This window comes from Thamnophis sirtalis, unplaced genomic scaffold (assembly GCF_051295495.1).
Source record: "Thamnophis sirtalis isolate CommonGarterSnake01/CBP01778 unplaced genomic scaffold, rThaSir2_p1.2 scaffold_8, whole genome shotgun sequence".
NCBI lineage: Eukaryota > Metazoa > Chordata > Lepidosauria > Squamata > Natricidae > Thamnophis > Thamnophis sirtalis.
Window position 1 is genome coordinate 15380917 of NW_028261388.1, and position 18968 is coordinate 15399884.

The window sequence follows — 18968 nt, forward strand, 5'->3', positions numbered from 1 at the left end:
GTTATGTGCTAGAGTGTAGCGTACATACTCAGGCAACTGGTTCCAGTAAGTCACGATTATTAACCGTAGAATTGTAACATGATCACAGTTGTGCTTTTTTCGTCTTAACAGTGTCACACGATAGACATTCCAAGTGATAGTATTTATTTCAAAAAGCTGTGAGAAAGCATTTGTTAAAGAGAACAGAACACATTCCAGATATTAATGATGCAAATAGAACATTAATCGGGGACTACCTGTAGTGCAAAGCAGCTATGTTTTGCAAATAACCAGCCTCAAATAAGAGAGAAGGCCTTTTCCCCAGGGCAGATAGTCCTCATTTAATGACCCCAGCTGGGACCAGCATCTCGTTTGTTAAGCAAGGTGGTCACTAAGTGAACCCACAATTGTGCCTATGATCTTACTTCAACTTTCCTTTCCTGCAAAGACTATAAATGCAAAGGTCAGTCCCAACTTGTTCATCTGTGTCTTAACTGCGAACAGTTGCTAAAAGAGGGCTACCTTTATCCTTTTCTTTTCTCTAAAAAAAAGTTTAACTACAGTCTGAATATTATCTTTGCCCAGTCAGATATTTAACCAGAGTGAGGATTATTTCCCCCTGTTTTCATCATTCACTAAAAATTAAAAAGCATATCTCCTCCGGCCCTATTGTTTACTACCATTGCTGATTTACTATAATTGCTTGTGCAATTATTTCATATCTTTTCTCTTAAAGTAATGCTGATATTTTAAATTTGCAGGCCTGCAATCCTGCTGACTGTTCTAAAGAAGAAGGGAACAGCAGTAGCAAAGGAGGGGGATTGGAATTATCGTGCTTATAGCTTTCCAATCCGGGAATGGCGTGCTAATACAGTAAGTCATTGATGCATTCAGCAGTGCAGTAAAATATCACAAATGTAGTAACATTGTCCTGAAGAGTGTAATTGCAAAATAATGCAGTGTGCAAAGTGCCTCAAATAAATTGTTTCACTAAAATCAGGGGTGAGATTCAGCCAGTTCGCACCGGTTTGCGTGAACTGGATGTTAATTTTGCATCTGGTTTGCCGAACCAATTCTTGAAAGGACTGGCTGGGCCCCGCCCACACCGCCCCTCCTCGGAGTCTTCACACGGCCCGTTCATCATGCTAGGTAAGTGCAAGGTCTGTGCGGATGCTCTGGGAGGGCAAAAAATGGGTCTCCTAGAAGTTTGGAAATGGGCCCATTTCTGGCCTCTGGAGGGCCTCCGGAGCCCGGGGGCCCATTTTCTCCCTCCTGGAGGCTCAAAGAAAGCATCCAGAACCTGGGAGGGTGAAAACACTCTTCCCCCACCATGGTACAGAAGGCTGAAAAGGCCATGCCCACCACGGCCAAACCCACCCAGCAACCGGGCAGAGAATCGATCGCTAACATTTTTCAATCCCACCCCTGACTAAAATGTTATGCATATTAGAGTGAGAAGTGCTATTAGACAGCCTAATTTCTGAATGTTAAAGACGTATCCTCTTATCTGAAATATGTTCTTCTGATTTTCATTGACACAGATTTAATTTTGACTGGCTTGTTCTCAACCTTCCAGGTGTCCCACCGGATACCTGATACCAGCAACTTCCTTGTGAATCGGTGGACACCATTAAGATTTGCGAGACCACATTGGTTAAACCACCAGCCTGTGTTCTCACTAAAGTTACTGCAGCTCTTGATAGGTGGTTCTTGAAGAGAGCAGGCTGGATTGCAGCCATCGTTATCCACATCAAAGGTACTGAAAGGTAATGTATCCTGGTTATCTTCTTTTCCATTTCCCCGAAATGCATCACCTAAGCAGGAACAAAAAAATAAGGAGGAAACAAGAGTCATCATAGATCATTCAATTTGCTTTAAGTTTCAGGTTTAAGTTATAGTAAAGGGAATGCATATTTAATTATACAGGTATTAGCCATAGTTAGAATTGTATTTGCACAAAACTGGAAAAGTGGAGAGATCCCTACTGATGAGAATGTGATTAGGAACGTGACCCGTCAAAACCGCGCTCGACTAAGCCGCGCCCGATTAAACCACGTCGCTGACGTCATCAACAGGGCGACAACAGCCAGCGCGGAGAAAGAAGGGCGCTTTAAATAGCGCTTTGAAAGTAAGCTGATTCAACTTAAGGTAAGGGTTAGGTTTAGGGTTAGCTTTAGGGTTAGCTTTAGGGTTAGCTTTAGGGTTAGGTTAAGAGTTAGGGTTAGGTTTAGGGTTAGGTTAAGGGTTAGGGTTAGGTTTAGGGTTAGGTTAAGGGTTAGGATTAGGTTTAGGATTAGGTTAAGGGTTAGGTTTAGGGTTAGGTTTAGGGTTAGGTTTAGGATTAGGATTAGGTTTAGGGGGGTTAGGTTTAGGTTTAGGAGTTAATTTTAGGTTTAGGGTTTACAGCGTGCTTCTGTCTCCGCGCTGTTGTCGCCCTGTTGATGACGTCAGCAACGCGGTTTAATCGGGCGCGGTTTAGTCGAGCGTGGTTTTGTGGTGGAACCATTAGGAAAATATTAGAATGTGCAGAAATGAATAGACTAATGATTGCCATAAAGTGAATCTTACATGACATGGGAGCTATTTTATCAATGGCTGGAAAATAAAAACAAGTTAGAAACAAATGGAAATGAGTGAAATATAGAAAACATGTTAAGCTAGAGAAGTAAACAATATGATGATTCTTACCAATATGACTATTAAGGTTATTATATTTAATATTATTATTATATTATTATTAGAAGATATGTTAAGCGGGAGAAATGAATATTTATTATGCTCATTATTATTATTGTAAGATTAGAGAATCAATATCAATGTAATGAATACTATTGTACATTTTGATTGTTATTGCACAGAGATATTTGTACACAGAGGTTGCACTGTTTAATGGAAGATGGAATGTTTAAGTTAAAAAAATAAAAATAAAACTTTTATTAAAAAAGATCATTCAATTTGCTTCTATGAGTATTTGGAAATAATGAGAGCCTTAATCATTCGCAAATCAGACACTCAGGAGCAGGGGTGTCAAATTCGATTTCACTGAGAACCACTTCAGGGTTGTGTTTGACCTCGGGGGGGGGGGGGGGGAAGGGGCGTGGACAGAGGGAATGGCCAGCTCAATATCACTCATGTCGGGGGTGCCTGTAATGGCCTGAGCACTATGCCAGGGCTCCCGATCTCTGTTTTCGGGAACTCACTCCGTTATGCGGCACTAGGGATTTGAACCGCTGAACTGCTGACCTTCTGATCAACAAGCTCAAAATCCCACCTTCTTCCAATTACAGCACCTTGCTTTCATTTTAGCCATTTACTTATAGCTGACAAGAATAATTCATTCTGCGAATGGCCCATGGACTTTTTGGTCAAAGAGACTAAAACCAGATGCTATTTTGGCCAATGTCACATAAAGAGTTGGGTTGAAAAGGACCTGGGTGCATTCTTTCTTTGTGATTTGGTTCTAGATCATCCAGTGCAGCTACAGACGTTATTTGTCACCTTATTTTCCCATATTGTAGAAACTTGCTTTCAAAAACCGACTGTTTGGGTCTCCAGATCTTACCAGCATTTCCAGAGTAACGTCCTAGATGTATTTTGAAGGAGCACAGTTCGTCCTCTAGCCAAAAACTGTCATACGATGCGTACGCGTACATGTCATCTTCAGACTCCAAGTCTATGTAAAGCATGAAACTGGTTGCTTTCTGGTTTGCTATGTGGAAAATCTTTCGGAGGCCAAGCCAAAATTCCCCTATTCAAAAATATATATATATATAGAATTTAAAAATCCCTATGTCTTGCCCATGTTCTCGCAGCTTGCTCTGAAATTAACTGTTGTGGCCTGTCGGCTGCTGGCTCCTCCAGCAGCCAAATCAGAGGAAGAGGAGGCGTGGGAATCAGGGTCAGCCTCAAGGCAACCTGAGAGCTCCAAGAGGGAAGAGGGAGTGGAGCTGGCAGAGAGAGAGACATTTTGTCTGGGAGATCTGGGAAGTGGGAGATCTGGGGAGCTGAGAAAAAATTACTGGGTACATTGAGCTGATTTTGTTCCCCATTTGGAGCCTAGAGGGCCTCCCGCAGCCCCCTGGGAGCAAAAATGGGCTGGGGGGTGCACTACACCACACCGAAACCCCCACACCCAGTTTTGGGAATAGTGGGTCTCCCTGCAGCCTTCCTGGAGCAAAAAAGTGGGCACGCAAGCCATCGCCCCAGTTCAGCTCCGCCGCGCATGCACATGCATTTTCCACCAGCCAGCTGGTTGTCAGGTCTCTGCTACACATGCACAGCAGGTGGGGCGCGTGCGGTGGTCGTGTGTGAATTTTCAGTGGGTGGGGGTCATGTGTGCATGCGCAGGGGTGGGGGCATGCAGTGGGGGAACATGTGCATGTGTGGGGGAGCATGCGTGGGGGGTCGCGTTTGGGCACTCCGTTTGGAAAAGGTTAGCCATCACTGCATTAGGACAGTGAGCTACATTGGAGCAACCAGGAAGAGGTGCAGCATGAATAATAAACCAATACCTGAAAGGTCGCCAAATCCATCCAAATATTCAGACCATGTCCTTTGAAACTCAACTGTTCCTTCCGTTCTCTTCTGAATCACTGTCCATCCTCCTCCTCTAAAGTCCATTTCACACAAAACCTAAAATGATTAAAGGCAGCAGAAGAATCCTGTCATGAGCCAATGTGGTGCATCAGTTAAGATGTTGAATTGGAACAGAGTAGTGGTGGGTTCTGGATCCCGTTGCAACCTGTACGCTACAACGGGGTCCAGCGTCCATCATGTGAATACGCGCAGCATGCGCATGCGTATTTACTGCATATGACACTCCAGCTGCTTGACAGAGCGTCAAGCAGACACCGTATGCTCCATGCATATGTGTGAAAGCCCCAATCGGCTCAAATAACAGTAAGGAGAGCGGGCAGGCGGGTGGGCCCTCCAGAGCACCGTACCAGAATGGTATCTGGTGCTCCCAGCAGGCACCGGTACGCAAATTCTGGGTCATACCAGTCGTATCCCACCACTGGAACAGAGGAAACCTAGGTTGACTTCTACCCTCACTGAGGCATTTGAGGCCAGTCTTTCTTTTTCAAACTGGCCTATTCAAAGATTGATTAGCATGGGATTAAAATTAAGGATCCCCAATAAATCAACTGGGACTCCCAGTGAAAATTTGCCTTGTGAATCTAATGAATTACATTTTTTAACAAAACAAATCCAGCGTATTGCTGTTGTGTTAATTTCTAAGAGTTGGGGAAAAGTTAACATTGGTTGAAACGATTTTTGTCATTTCTGAAAATAGTCCAGTGTATGCTAAAATATTCCATGCTTTCTAACTCATAGGGAAAAAATGCATTCATTGCTTTTGGAAAAAAATGCAAATGATTTTAAAGTATGCCAGTTTGAAAATACAACTCCCCTTGCATATTTTCACAGAAATAAACCTAGTTTCTCCCAGAAAATATTGTATAGGACTACAGCCTGTATTTATTCATCTTATATTAAAATATTATATTTTAAAGGTTCAACATTTTACCTTTCAGTTTCATTTATTTATTTATGTCCATATTTATATCTTGCTTTAATTCAAAAGAGCTCAAAATTTCGCTCTCATGACTCTCCTTCCATTCATATCAAGGATCACTTTTCTAGATTCTCTAACTTTTAGGAGATCTTTTAAATGTTGAGTTGTTGATCATGTTGATCACAAATAGATTGATTGCATTCCAAAATATTAGAGCCGTGGTAGAGCAGTGGTTAGAATGCAGTATTGCAGGCTAATTCTGTTAACTGCCAGCAGTTCGATCCTGACTGGCTCAAGGTTGACTCAGCCTTCCATCTTTTCAAAGTTAGTAAAATAAGGACCTAGATTTTTTTTGGGGGGGGCAATATGCTAATTCTGTAAAAATTGCTTAGAGAGGGCTGTAAAGCAGTATGAAGTGGTATATAAGTCTAAGTGCTAGTGCTATTATTAAACTGAAAATATAACCTTAGCTCACTTTTTATGCTGCGTTTTCTCTATGAAGTCTCCTGCATAGTTTCATCCATGTGCTGAATTAAGAACACATTTTCTTATTTTTATTAGTCACTCATTTTGTAAGAAACAGTGTTGGGATAGGCCCAAGAAGGATGGGAAGTTGACAGCTTAGAACTCTGGAACTGTTTTATGTGCAGTTCTGTTCTGAGTCTATTTTGTCATAAAATCATAAAACATCTATCTAGGAAAATATTTTTTGTCCAGGAGCTTTCTGTCGGTGGGCAGGTGAGCAAAGGGTGGGGAAGACAGGCTTATAATTCCAGATGTCTATGAGGTCCTAGTTTTGATTTCTCAAAACTACAATTCTGTACAAAACAATTTCCCTTTTTGGGGGATTTCCCAAAATTTTGCCTAACTTTGCCACTGAATCTTATCCAAGCTTTATGACTAACCCTTTTTAAGTCTATTGAATTGTGTGAACAGAGGTGGTATTCAGCCAGTTCTGACAAGTTCTGGAGAACCGTTAGCAGAAATTGTGAGTAGTTCAGAGAACCAGCAAATACCAACTCTGGCTGGCCCCGCCCCCATCTATTTGCTGCGTCCTGGATCCCAGCTGATCGGCTGGGTCTTCTTTTGCTGCCCTGCACAGGAGAACGGAGCTGGAAAGCAGGTTAGTGGGATGGGGAGGGAATGGAGATTTTGCACTATACTTTCCCCTGGAGTGGGGTAGGAATGGGGATTTTGCAGTATCCTTCCCTGCCACGCCCACCAAGCCACGCTATGCCCACCAAGCCACACCCACAGAACCGGTAGTAAACATGTTTTAATCCCACCACTGGCTGAACTTGGCCTGTGAGTTGTGTGAACCTTGTCTAGCAATCTGAGAAGCCAGAACACTGAATTAATTGAATCAACCATGGTCAGGCTTCCTGTGGATAATCTGTCTTAAGGACAAAAAAGTCAAGCAAATAGTAAATATGAAAAATCAATATTACCTCAAATGGATAACTTGCTCCTTCTGGGTGGATTATATATAAACCGCTTGGAGTTTTTGTAACTGATCCAATGGTATCTTTAATATCACTGCAATCTAAACCTACAGGACAACATTACAAAGGCATGTTTTAGTTAAATGAAAGAGATCCTTTATCAGGCCAGGGATGTAATATCACAACTCGTGAACATGGAATTCCCTCTACAATAGATCTGAGAAATGTGGGGTGATATTTTTTTCTACTGATAGGAGTATCATTTCCTCGCCAATTTAAAAGGATTCTGGCTACTTATGATAGGTGGAATTTCAGAAGCCAAGAAGAGCCTGCATTCAAGAAAGATTTTAGTCTGGGTTTGTTTTCTTATTAAAAAAACAATGTTATCAAAGCTGTAGATCAGGCATCTCAAATTTGCAACCTGCATGGTGCATATGGCTCTGGATAGGTAGTAATATGGCGCCACAAGAGACTTTTAACATTATTATGAGCCTTTATATACACTAGCTGATAACCCAGTGTTGCCCAGTTATTTATTTATTTATTTATTTATTTATTTATTTGTTTGTTTGTTTGTTTGTTTGTTTGTTTGTTTATTTATTTATAGGGTGAAAATGTCCAGACAAAATGTAATTTCTAATGTTGGATTTTCCCCCTTACCAGAGGGAGTACTGTGAAGCCATTACCACGGCAACTTCACTGCGCTATACAGTAGAAGCCATTTTAAGGCAGTACAATAGAAGCCATTTTAAGGCACAACAGGCTATATCTTAACAGAACACTGCCCAAGGGGTGTTAGGGGTGTCTTACCCTCATAATATTTTTTCCCAGAGAATAAGTCATCTGTGTATCACGTTTGATTGAAATTGCTCAAGGCGTTCCAAATGTATGCTGGAACATACACACATACATACACACAGAGCCGTTTTTACATATATATGGCCCAAGACAATTCCTCTTCACTCAGCTAACTGCTTCCATCATCTGTCCTTCGGCTCGTCACAAGAGTCCATCACGACTCTTAGCTTCCTCCCATAATTGGGGCTTACCAGGGGTTATAAAAATCTAATAGATACCTTTCACCCTGGCTTCGCTGATAATGGATAAGAGCCTGTGGCCTAATGGCTAAGATCTCTGCCTAGTATGCGTAGTATGCAATATAGCCCAGGTTCAAATCCCAGTAAGGGTATGGCTAGCTGATGAGAGCTAAATAGCTTGAAATAGATCTATACTAGTCTCCCTTTATTTATTTATCAGCACAAATAAAAAAACACAAATATAACAAAGGCAACAGTAAAAATATTGGGTTTCCGTCGTGATGGACTCTTGTGACGAGCCGAAGGACAGATGATGGAAGCAGTTAGCTTCCTCCCATAATTGGGGCTTACCAGGGGTTGTAAATATATATATATATTATACACGGCCCAAGACAATTCCTCTTCACTCAGTGTGGTCCAGGCAAGCCAAAATATTGGAAATGCCTGCTCTAGATGAAGATCTCAGACTCTGTTATGGAAAAAGGAAGATAGGGAAGGGAGACCTCACTTGCCTCTTTCTGCCCTAGGAATTGGGGCTGTCCATAAGACTGAATAGATTTTTTTGTGTGATTTTAGCACTGCTGGTGTTAGAGTAGAACTTGTGTGTGATGAAAAGTCAATGGATGAATTTAGACTATCATTATCTCTTAGACTAGACTTCTTCCCAGGATGGTTGTTGTGCAGAAAAAAATGGAGAGGAAAAAATTTACATGGTTCTTTGAACACTGAAGAAAAGAAGGGGAGGGGAGGAGGGAGAGGGAAAGGGAAAGGGAAAGGGAAAGGGAAAGGGAAAGGGAAAGGGAAAGGAAAGGGAAGGAAGGAAGGAAGGAAGGAAGGAAGGAAGGAAGGAAGGAAGGAAGGAAGGAAGGAAGGAAGGAAGTTTGGTTTAAAGGAGGGCATCCTACTTAGGTTTATCAGTTACTTCCATTTTGTTATTCCTTTTTCTTTCCTTCTTAAAGTGAAACAAAAAACTATTATGGGAAACTGGCTAGAGTATTGTTTTAGCCCATTAACTGGTACAATTCCCACTGATATCAGGATAAGATTCAAGCTTCTCAGATGTTCTGATAAATGTTATTTTATCAAAACATAACATAAACAAAACATAAGGTATAAACTAGGCCAGTGTTGGCAAACCTTCCGGAGCTTCCGGTTTCTGGCGTGCACATACACGCCAGTCACCTGGTCTTCCAGTTTCTGGCACACATAGAGACGCCAAGACCAGCTGGCCGGCGCACATGCGTGTGCCAGAAACTGGAAGCTTAGCTTCCCAGCACGCACATGCACACCAGGGAGCTGCTCTTCCGGTTTCCGGCACTCCCGCGGGTGTGAAGACCAGCTGGCTGGCACATATGTGTGTGCACCAGAACCTGGAAGTGCAATGGGCAATGGCTGGCATGCCCAAAGAGATGGTTCTACATGCCACTTCCGGCATGCATGCCATAGGTTCACCATCACGGTCCTAGGCTATGGCTCAATAATCACATCAAATATCAAACTTGCCAAAGGTTTCAGATAAATGTGCAAGATGTAAGTGGGAGTTCAAAATAGGGGGCTCAAGCAGGTGATATGTAAAATACTAATAATATTAATACTCTGCTTCCTTTTCCAAAATTATCTATAGGTGATTTGACCCATAAATTTTCACAGCATTCCAGATAGTGAGTAGTCATTTGTCACCTATTCAGAATGAAACAAGCAACAGTCATACTTCAAAAAGGTAATAAAAAACCACCCCATCGGATGTATCACTTTTATGATAGAAACACGCCGTCTTATAGTTCAATATATATTTCAGTAAATACTGTAAAATCTAAGCAGGAATTTTTAAAAAAATCTTTACCATGAGACTGGACTGCCCGATGGGGAAATACATCAATTGGTTTTCTGGACATGTCTGCATTTAATTGCATAACTCGGCTCATAAGTTCATTAATCTGCATATGCAAAAAGGGAAATGTTTAAAAATCTTCAACATGTGGGAGTATTCAATAGTCTATTCCTTGGGTCATTGCTTTTGTGATGCTAACACTGGATGTGAGCCCGTTGAAATTAAATAATTTCTGTGTTGCAATTAATGTACTTGGAGAAAATCACTATTGCACAAAAAGGGACTTAATTCTAAGCAATGCATTGTTATGGATTTGGCAGACTGGTTAGGGTGACCCCACCCCACCCCACCCCCCAAATATCATTTTTCTGTAGTTCTTGAGCATAAAAAGTTAGTTCCAAGATTTTTGGAACCTAAATGTTTGAAACCAGTGCCTTAAGGCACTGTATTTTAGAGCTGTCTTGGCATTTTATTGGCTCAAGAAAAATAGTAGCAAGCCAGGATTGTTTCAATCATTTGCAGCAGAAGTTTGCATGACCAGATACACAGATGTGCACACAATCCAGGGAAATGCCATGAGAAACCAAATGATTTGCATGCAAGAATTTGGGGGCTATTTTCCAGTCATGAGCCTATCCTTATTCAAAGGCGGAAAAAAAAATTTGAAATATTCGTGGGGCTCTATTGTTGGAGATAATACAAAAGATCCACAGATCACAGACGTTTTGCTTTATCTTTTTCTAGCTGTTCTTTCCCCACACACACACGAACACAGTTCAGAGGTGGCATTAAACCACTTCTGACAGGTTCTGGAGAACCGGTAACAGAGATTTTGAGTAGTTCGGAGAGCCAGAAAATAGGCTGGCCCCGCCCCTGCTGCCTCCCAGCTTCCCAGCTGATCTTCTTTTGTTGCTCTGAGCAGGAGAATGGAGCTGGAAAGCAGGTTAGTGGGGTGGGGAGGGAATTGGGATTTTGCAGTATCCTTCCCCTGCCACGCCCACAAAGCCATGCCATGCTCACAAAGCCACGCCTACAGAACTGGTAGTAAAAAAAAATTGAATCACACCACTGCCACAGTTCATAGTATTTATGCAATTTGTCAGGTGTGCAACTTTTTTTTTTTTTTTTTTTTTTTGAGAATAAAAACATCTCGGGGAGGGCAGATGGCATGTTGAAATTGTGTCTGCAGCAGAGGCACCCCTGTTCACTGAAGTTCCTTTGTTCTGAGGGAAACTTCCCTTAGGAAGTTCCTCTGAGCCGTGATAGTGCAGTGGTTAGAATGCAGTATTGCAGGCTAATTCTACCAACTGCCAGCAGTTCGATTCTCACTGGCTCAAGGTTGACTCAGCCTTCCATCCTTCCAAGGTGGGTAAAATGAGGACCCAGATTGTTGAGGGGCAATAGGCTGACTCTGTAAAATGCTTAGCAATAGCCCTTGGACTTATTTAGCAATAGCAATAGCAGTAGACTTATATACCGCTTCATAGGCCTTTCAGGCCTCTCTAAGCGGTTTACAGAGAGTCAGCATATTGCCCCCAACAATCTGGGTCCTCATTTTACCCACCTCGGAAGGATGGAAGGCTGAGTCAACCCTGAGCCGGTGAGATTTGAACCGCTGACCTGCTGATCTAGCAGTAGCCTGCAGTGCTGCATTTAACCACTGCGCCACCTTGGCTCATACTCATTTACTGCTTCACAGTGCTTTACAGCCCTTTCTAAGCGATTTACAGAGTCAGCCTCTTGCCCCCAACAATCTGGGTCCTCATTTTACCCACCTCGGAAGCAGTGGTGGGTTTCAAATTTTTTTAGAACCTCTTTTGTAGGTGTGGCCTGCTTTGTGGGAGTGGCTTGCCAGCCATGTGACTGGGTGGGCATGGCCAACTTGTAAAATGTGGTGAAACTCACTTAACAACACTCTTGCTTAGCAACCAAAATGTTGGCTCAGAAGCTCTGGCATTTCAAGCACGCAAGTCTTAAAGCTGTCAAGTTACAAGACCCTTGCAGCCCTAACCCTTTAGAAAAAAAACCCCCAGGGGTGTTCAAACTTGACAGCTTTAAGACTTGTGGACTTCAACTCCCAGAATTCCTCTTCTCGCTCTTCATCTTGATGATGTATGGAAGGGCAGGGGAAGGGAGCTGGAACTGGTTCTAAACAGCACTGTAGATTTGTGGAACCTCTTCTATAGAAGAGGTTAGAACTGGCAGGAACCCACCCCTGCTCAGAAGGATGGAAGGCTGAGTCAACCTTGAGCCCGGTGAGAGTCAATCTGCAAAACTGCTGGCAGTCAGTGATCAGTAGAAGTAGCCTGCAGTACTGCACACTAACCACTGTGCCACCATGGCTCATAGGGCAGGAAAGCATTGTGAAGTGGTATATAAGTCTAAGTGCTATTGCTATTGCCTCTGAAAGTTTTCTTTCACCCTGCTATGAAAGCATGTACAAGAGTGGAGTTCTAAAAGGTTCCACCACAAAACCGTGTTCGACTAAACCGCGCTCGACAAAACCGCGTAGCTGATGTCATCAACAGGGCGACAACAGCACGGAGACAGAAGCACGCTGTAAACGCTAAACCTAAAATTAACCCCTAAACCTAAACCTAACCCCCCTAAACCTAATCCTAAACCTAACCCTAAACCTAACCCTTAACCTAACCCTAAACCTAACCCTTAACCTAACCCTAAACCTAATCCTAACCCTTAACCTAACCCTAAACCTAATCCTAACCCTTAACCTAACCCTAAACCTAACCCTAAACCTAACCCTAAACCTAACCCTTACTTTAAGTTGAATCAGCTTGCTTTCAAAGCGCTATTTAAAGCACCCTTCTTTCTCCGCGCTGGCTGTTGTCGCCCTGTTGATGACGTCAGCGACGCGGTTTAATCGGGCGCGGCTTAGTCGAGCGCGGTTTTGACGGGTCACGGTTCTAAAAAGGACAACAGCAATGAATATGCCTCAAAACTTTCTTTTCTTTGTATCACCTCCTGTTCTACCCGAATCCTCATTACAGGTAGCCCTCGACCTACGACCACTATGGATCCCAAAACTTCTGTTGCTAAGTGAGGCAGTTACAACCTTTTTACAACCTTTATTGCCACAGTTGTTAAGTGAATCACTGCAGTTGCTAAGTTAATAACATGGTTGTTAAGTGAATCTGGCCTTCCCATTGACTTTGCTTGTTAGAAGGTCGCAAAAGGTAATCCCAGGACGTTGCAACCATCATAAATAGGAGTCAGTTGCCAAGTGTCTGAATTTTGATCACACGACCATCAGGCTGTTGCAACGGTTGTTCAGTGTGAAAAATGGTCACTTTTTTGGTGACCTTGTAACTTTGAACGGTCGCTAAATGAACAGTCGTAAGTCGAGGACACCTGTACGTTTGCAATTTGGATTTTTGAAAACCTGCTTGCCTCGTCCAACCGTGAGAATCATGTCCCTTGTGATTGGTCTTGGATTTTAGCATACATTGACTCCCCAATCCCTTAATACCCTAAATTAAGCCGATTAAATGAATTACCCCTAATATTTGATCATATAAATCATATCTATTCTTTTTAAAAAATCAAAATTTCTAACTATGAGTGGTCAAAGTGAAGAATTCTTAACAAATTTCAAGATTCTCATCTAGATTTCCAGTGATGCAAATGGCCTTTTCATAGCCTTTCAAATGTGGAGTCATGTTTTTTTCAGACATTGTAAGACCGCAATATTTTTTCCCCTCAACAATAAAAAACTTTTTTCAGATAAAGTGCCCGCATTATTTATTAATTGTCAACAATTCAATTATATTAACATTGCCCGAAAAGAAATCCATTTAGCAAATATTGGCAGTTACCTGATTGGAGAGATAATCTAGAGATGACTGGTGATCATCCATCATGTTCCGTATCATCTTCTTAGTACTTCTTGCATATTCAATTAGAGAATTCTGCAATTTCCCTTTAAACATATAGATTGCCTGCTATGTTAAAGTAATTAAAGAATGCATTGTATAATTAATTATGAGGCAACGTGGAACATTGTTTTCAGTTTGTCTTTTGCTAGCCATATGAAATGGGTTTGTTTGGGCAAAACCTTTTTCAACAGAATTTAATGTTTTTTTTAAAGGAGATGGACTAATGAAAGGTGGTAACTCAGCTCCCGAAAGAAATCATAACTACTGGTTATTTTCTTTCCTAGCTGGAAAGAAAAACAATTTGTCAGATATAGCAATAGCATTTAGACTTGTATATACTGCTTCACAGTGCTTTTACAGCCCTCTCTGAGAGGTTTATAGAAACAGCCTATTGCCCCCAAAATTTGTGTCCTCATTTTACCGACCTTGGAAGGATGGAAAGATGAGTCAACCTGGTGAGATTCAAACAGTCAAATTCGAATATATAATAATTATTTATTAGTTTATTATTATTATTTATTAGTTTTGTATGCTGCCCACTCTCGGAAGACTCCGGGCGGCTTACAATAAAAAGGGAGGGGGAATATATATATAAAAACAATACAACAATTTAAAATTACAGCAACATTCATAACTTAAAGTGGGGCTGGATAATTCAACAGCCCCAGGCCTGCCGGAACAGCCAGGTCTTAGTTGCTTTACGGAAGGCCGGAAGGGTAGTAAGGGTCCGGATCTCAACGGGGAGATTGTTAATATAATAATATAATAACTTCAGTATATGGTGCTTGTAATGTCTGTGTTACTAGATGTGAAACATTTTGAAACAAATTAGAATTTCAACACAATGAACTGGTCTGGAAAAATGATATTTATTTCATCATCATGGCAAAAAAAACAACAACTATTAAGTGGCTTTCTCTGAAAATATCAGTTCACAAGTAGTGTACTGCCAAATACCAATATGGGTGGGCCCTAGTTGAGAAGTTTACCATATATGGATAGAAACATATTATGTGAGACAAAGCAATATTTTATTTAATGTAAAGAATTCTATACTGTGAGAAGGTCAATGACAATGATGGATATGGCAGGCATAAGAAAAAAATAGTTGCTAATTGATGATATTGAAATTTCACAATTTCACAAGGAGTGATATGTTATATACCGAAGTGGGCTGCTAGGGATTCGCAGCAGTTCGGGAGAACCTCTAGCTAAGATTCTGTCCAGTTTGGAGAACCCCCAAATCCCACTCCTGGCTGGCCCCACCCACCATGCCCTGCCCCTCCCAAGAGTTCCCACCCAGCCCATTTTGAATGCAGGTAAGTGCAGGGCGCACAGAGGCTCGGGGGAGGATGGAAAACAGGCCTAAGGGAAGCTTGGAAGGGCTGCAAATGGGCCCATTTCCTGCCTCCGGGGGGCTTCCGGATCCTGGGGAGGCCCTTTTCACCCTCTCGGAGGCTTGAGGAAGGCCTCCAGAGGCCGGGGAGGGCAAAAACGCACCCCCCCACACACACTGTGATGCAGGAGGTTGACTAAGCCACACCCACCATGGTCATGCCCACCCAGCAGCCAGGAAGAGAACCCCTTGCTAAAAATTTTGAAGCCCATCCCTGGTTATATACCCTACAACATAACACTCTTTGTCAGAGATTTAAATGGATGGGTTGCCAATTCCTGAAATCCTACATATATATTATATGTTGATTGGCCTCAAATAACAAATGATATGAAAGAGTGGTTAAAATAAAAATATACATACGACACATATAGTGTTTTTCTTCCCTTAATAGTTTAGGTTGAGGATCAGAGGATGCCTCACTCTTTTTCTTCTCTAAATTGTCCGTGGAGAGATTTTTTGTTATTAGACTGGCGGACTCCATCACTACAGTTGCTGTAGAATTGCCCTGTAACATTAAATCGAACAAAATGTTATTTCTTAAAAAATATTCTTTAATTTCTGCTGTATGTGGTGTCAAGGTGCCTAACATCATACAAAACAAATGAACACAGTGGAAATTAAAAGCCTTTGCATTTTCAGAACTGAGAGAATGACTATTTCCCTTGTCTCAAATACCCATGTTTTTTTTAACTTCCATTCATCATCTATATACTTTTTTTATACAGGACTTGTAGGTTTCACAAGACCAGATCACCTTCATTCAGCAGCAACTAATCTCACAGCAACCTTGCAAGATTAGTTGGGCTGAGAAAGAGGGACTGATCCAAAGTTGCCCAAACATTTTTCGCGCCTAAATCTAGAACTCACCTTCTCCTGGTTTCTCATTCAGATCAATTACATCTTTTCCTTTTCTCTTAGTTTCACAAACATTCATGTTTTCTTTTCCCTCCTTCTTTTTCACTTCCCTTTACACATGCTGTTTACCAGTGACACCTCTTAAATCACAAAATGTAATTATTCAGATGCTATTGCATTACTGGATACATTCATAAACACTGACCTCTGCCATCTTTACTTAATTAAAGCTTTTACATAAAGACGGGTACGGTATTGTTTCCAGCCTAAATCACACCCTTGCCATATGAAGCATTCTTATAAATGGTAAGGTGTTGGAATTCATTGTTGGAATGTGTTTCTATGCAATAACTACAGTAGTATTCAGCCAGTAGACTGCAGTATTTATAAGTCTGGCTCTATGGTATATACTCTATGCTCTTTTGTTCTGAGTAGTTTCCCATTTCCTGTTACTGTAATATAGTTGAGCAGTAAAACACGTGGTGACTGTACTCTGTGTTTGCTCTGGTGGTGCTTTATCTAAACAGAATTTTAGATATAAAGACAGTGCCAATTGTGTTGCATGTTCACTAGTCAACTATGAGCAAAACTCAACCCCATTCTAATCTCAAGTATATTCACTGTTTTATGCAAGCCAAGATCTCTAATTTGCAATGTATTTTGCAAGCCAATTTGATGTTTCCTATTGTACTATGAAATGGTATATAAAACTAAGTACTATTGCTATTCATGCATCAAGCTTGTAGGTGTATGCAAAATACTAACACATGCTTCGGATAAAACCTGGCACCATCCAGATGTGGGCTGCCATTCCCAGAATTCTCAGGCAACGTGGTAGTTGGGAAATTTCAAAAACTAAATCTGGAGAGAGTCAGTTAGATCTAGTGGTTAAGGCACCAGGTTATAAACCAGGAGAGCATGAGTTCTAGTCCTGCCTTAGGCATGAAAAATGGTTGGGTGACATTGGATCAATCACTCTTTCTCAGCCAAACTAATCATACAAGGTTTGTGGGGAAAAGAGGAGGAGGAAGGAGTATTAGGTATGTTTGCCACTGAGTTATTTATAAAAATAATAAAGAGCTGAATTTAAAAAAAATCCAAAGTAAAAAAGCTTAGAGAAAACTATTCTGGGATATAAACATACCTTTTTTGGAAGAGTTTCCACATCAGACTTGACATCAAATGCTCATGATTGTTTAAATATTTATTTTAGTTTTAGAATAAAAGAAAAACAATATATTGAACTATTTTTTTAAAAACTAGGGAGAAAAAATGCTTTGGTTATTTAAATATTTCTACTGGGCCTTTTTATCTTCATATAAACATATATTCCCTTAGAATAGTTCATAGTAAGTGATACTCATTGTAGAATTCTCCTTTGAAAGTAAAAAACTTAATTTGTATTTGGAAAATTCTTAAATGCATTTAGTATACATTGAAACTCCACTGAATACAATTGGATAGACTTCCACTAAAAATCTGTGGGGTGCTCATATGATATTTTGTTTGTTGTTTCTATAGAAATTCATCATAATATCTTCAGTTTCTGAAGCCAATAATATCATGCCAGAACATCATGCTATGAAGCACATTTCCTAAAAGAATAACAAAATGTAATGGCCAAAGACTGAAATTAGAGACGTGATGAGATATATAAACCGAGAATAAACTAACTAAACCTTTCACCTAACCTCTGACAGGAAAAAAAAAGAGAATTAAAAAAAAGAATTTCTAGAACTTTTAGTCACTTAAAACAGATAAAGCTCACACTTAAAAGCAAAGAGTAAATTGGTCTTTAAAATATCGAGAACTTCTTCAAATCCAGTTTGAATCGCCAGATAAAATGATAACAAAAAGAATCCCCCCCCCAAAAAAACCCTTTGTTAATATAAAAATGTGCAATAAAACAAGTCCTTATCTCCAGATGCATCTAGGAACTAAAGATTGCAACACTCCCATATAATTTATCAAAAGAACTGCCTCCATGTTTTACTTTTATTAATGATCTGGTAACTTTCCCTGCCTTTGCAGAAGTTAATGTCAAAATTCCTAGTAAATTGCAGCAAGTTTCACAGAATTTATATATCAAACAACAGGAAAAAGCAAGCACAGTTTCTGTTGCTAGTTGCTTCAGTATAGTTTTAACAGAGATTTTTCAAAACAATTGAAGTGGTTTGGGGTGAAATAAACACCACTTGAAATCAGGATATGCTGTCTATGTTTCTATCATTTATCAAGGCAATACAACACAAACCTTACCGTTGCAGAACATGGCTCAACACTATGAACTATCGAATCCGCCCAAATCAAAAATATAATATTTAGGAAGATCAGTGAGGTAGATCTATTAGGATAGATCATGTCTGAGTTGGAAGAATAAACATTTTTCAAACGGTTTCAAATTGCCTTGAAAATAGGCTGTCCACTGGCCAATGAAGTCTTGAATTAAGAATTCAGGAATGTGTTTAGCAGCAACTTTAGCCAAAAAGCCAACCCTTTCATGTCCAGACTTCATAACCTTACATAAATTTGATTTTAGGTACTCCATACATAGTTTGTTCCTAAAGCCATATAGGATATATGATAAACTATAATATGATTTCATCTGCAGATTATTTTACCTTTAAGGTAACTACCCTGTTTCCCTGAAAATAAGACCCAACTGAAAAATAAGCCCCAGCATGATTTTTCAGGATTCACTAATATAAGGCCTACCCCCCCCCCCAAAAAAAAATAAGCCTTGGACGGACACAATTAGTACCGTATTTCCCTCAAAATAAGATCTAATCAGAAAATAAGCCCTAATGCATCTTTTGGAGCAAAAAATAATATAAGACCTGGCCTTATTTTTGGGAAAACACGGTATAACTAACTAAACTCTAATCCTAGCACAGAGTAGATCCTATTTGATCCATAGGTGAACTCATCTGAATGTGGTTTATTTTATTTTGGGATCGATGCTAAAAAGTGAACAATAAAGTCATTTGTTAAACAGAATGATCATGCCCACACACAAC

The 18968-nt window shown here is 40.6% G+C and overlaps 1 protein-coding gene across 1 annotated transcript; it reads right to left on the reverse strand.

Moving 5' to 3' along the window:
• Window positions 1-424: 424 nt before the first annotated feature.
• Window positions 425-18347, reverse strand: ANGPTL5 (angiopoietin like 5). The gene is made up of 8 exons (XM_087721127.1): window positions 18211-18347; window positions 15457-15601; window positions 13638-13741; window positions 9817-9910; window positions 6943-7043; window positions 4491-4611; window positions 3542-3727; window positions 425-1793 (listed from the first exon to the last, which is right to left on the reverse strand). The coding sequence occupies exons 1-8, from the start codon at window positions 18310-18312 to the stop codon at window positions 1483-1485; spliced, it is 1164 nt and encodes a 387-aa protein (XP_087577253.1). The 5' UTR covers window positions 18313-18347; the 3' UTR covers window positions 425-1482.
• Between the last annotated feature and the right edge of the window lie 621 nt (window positions 18348-18968).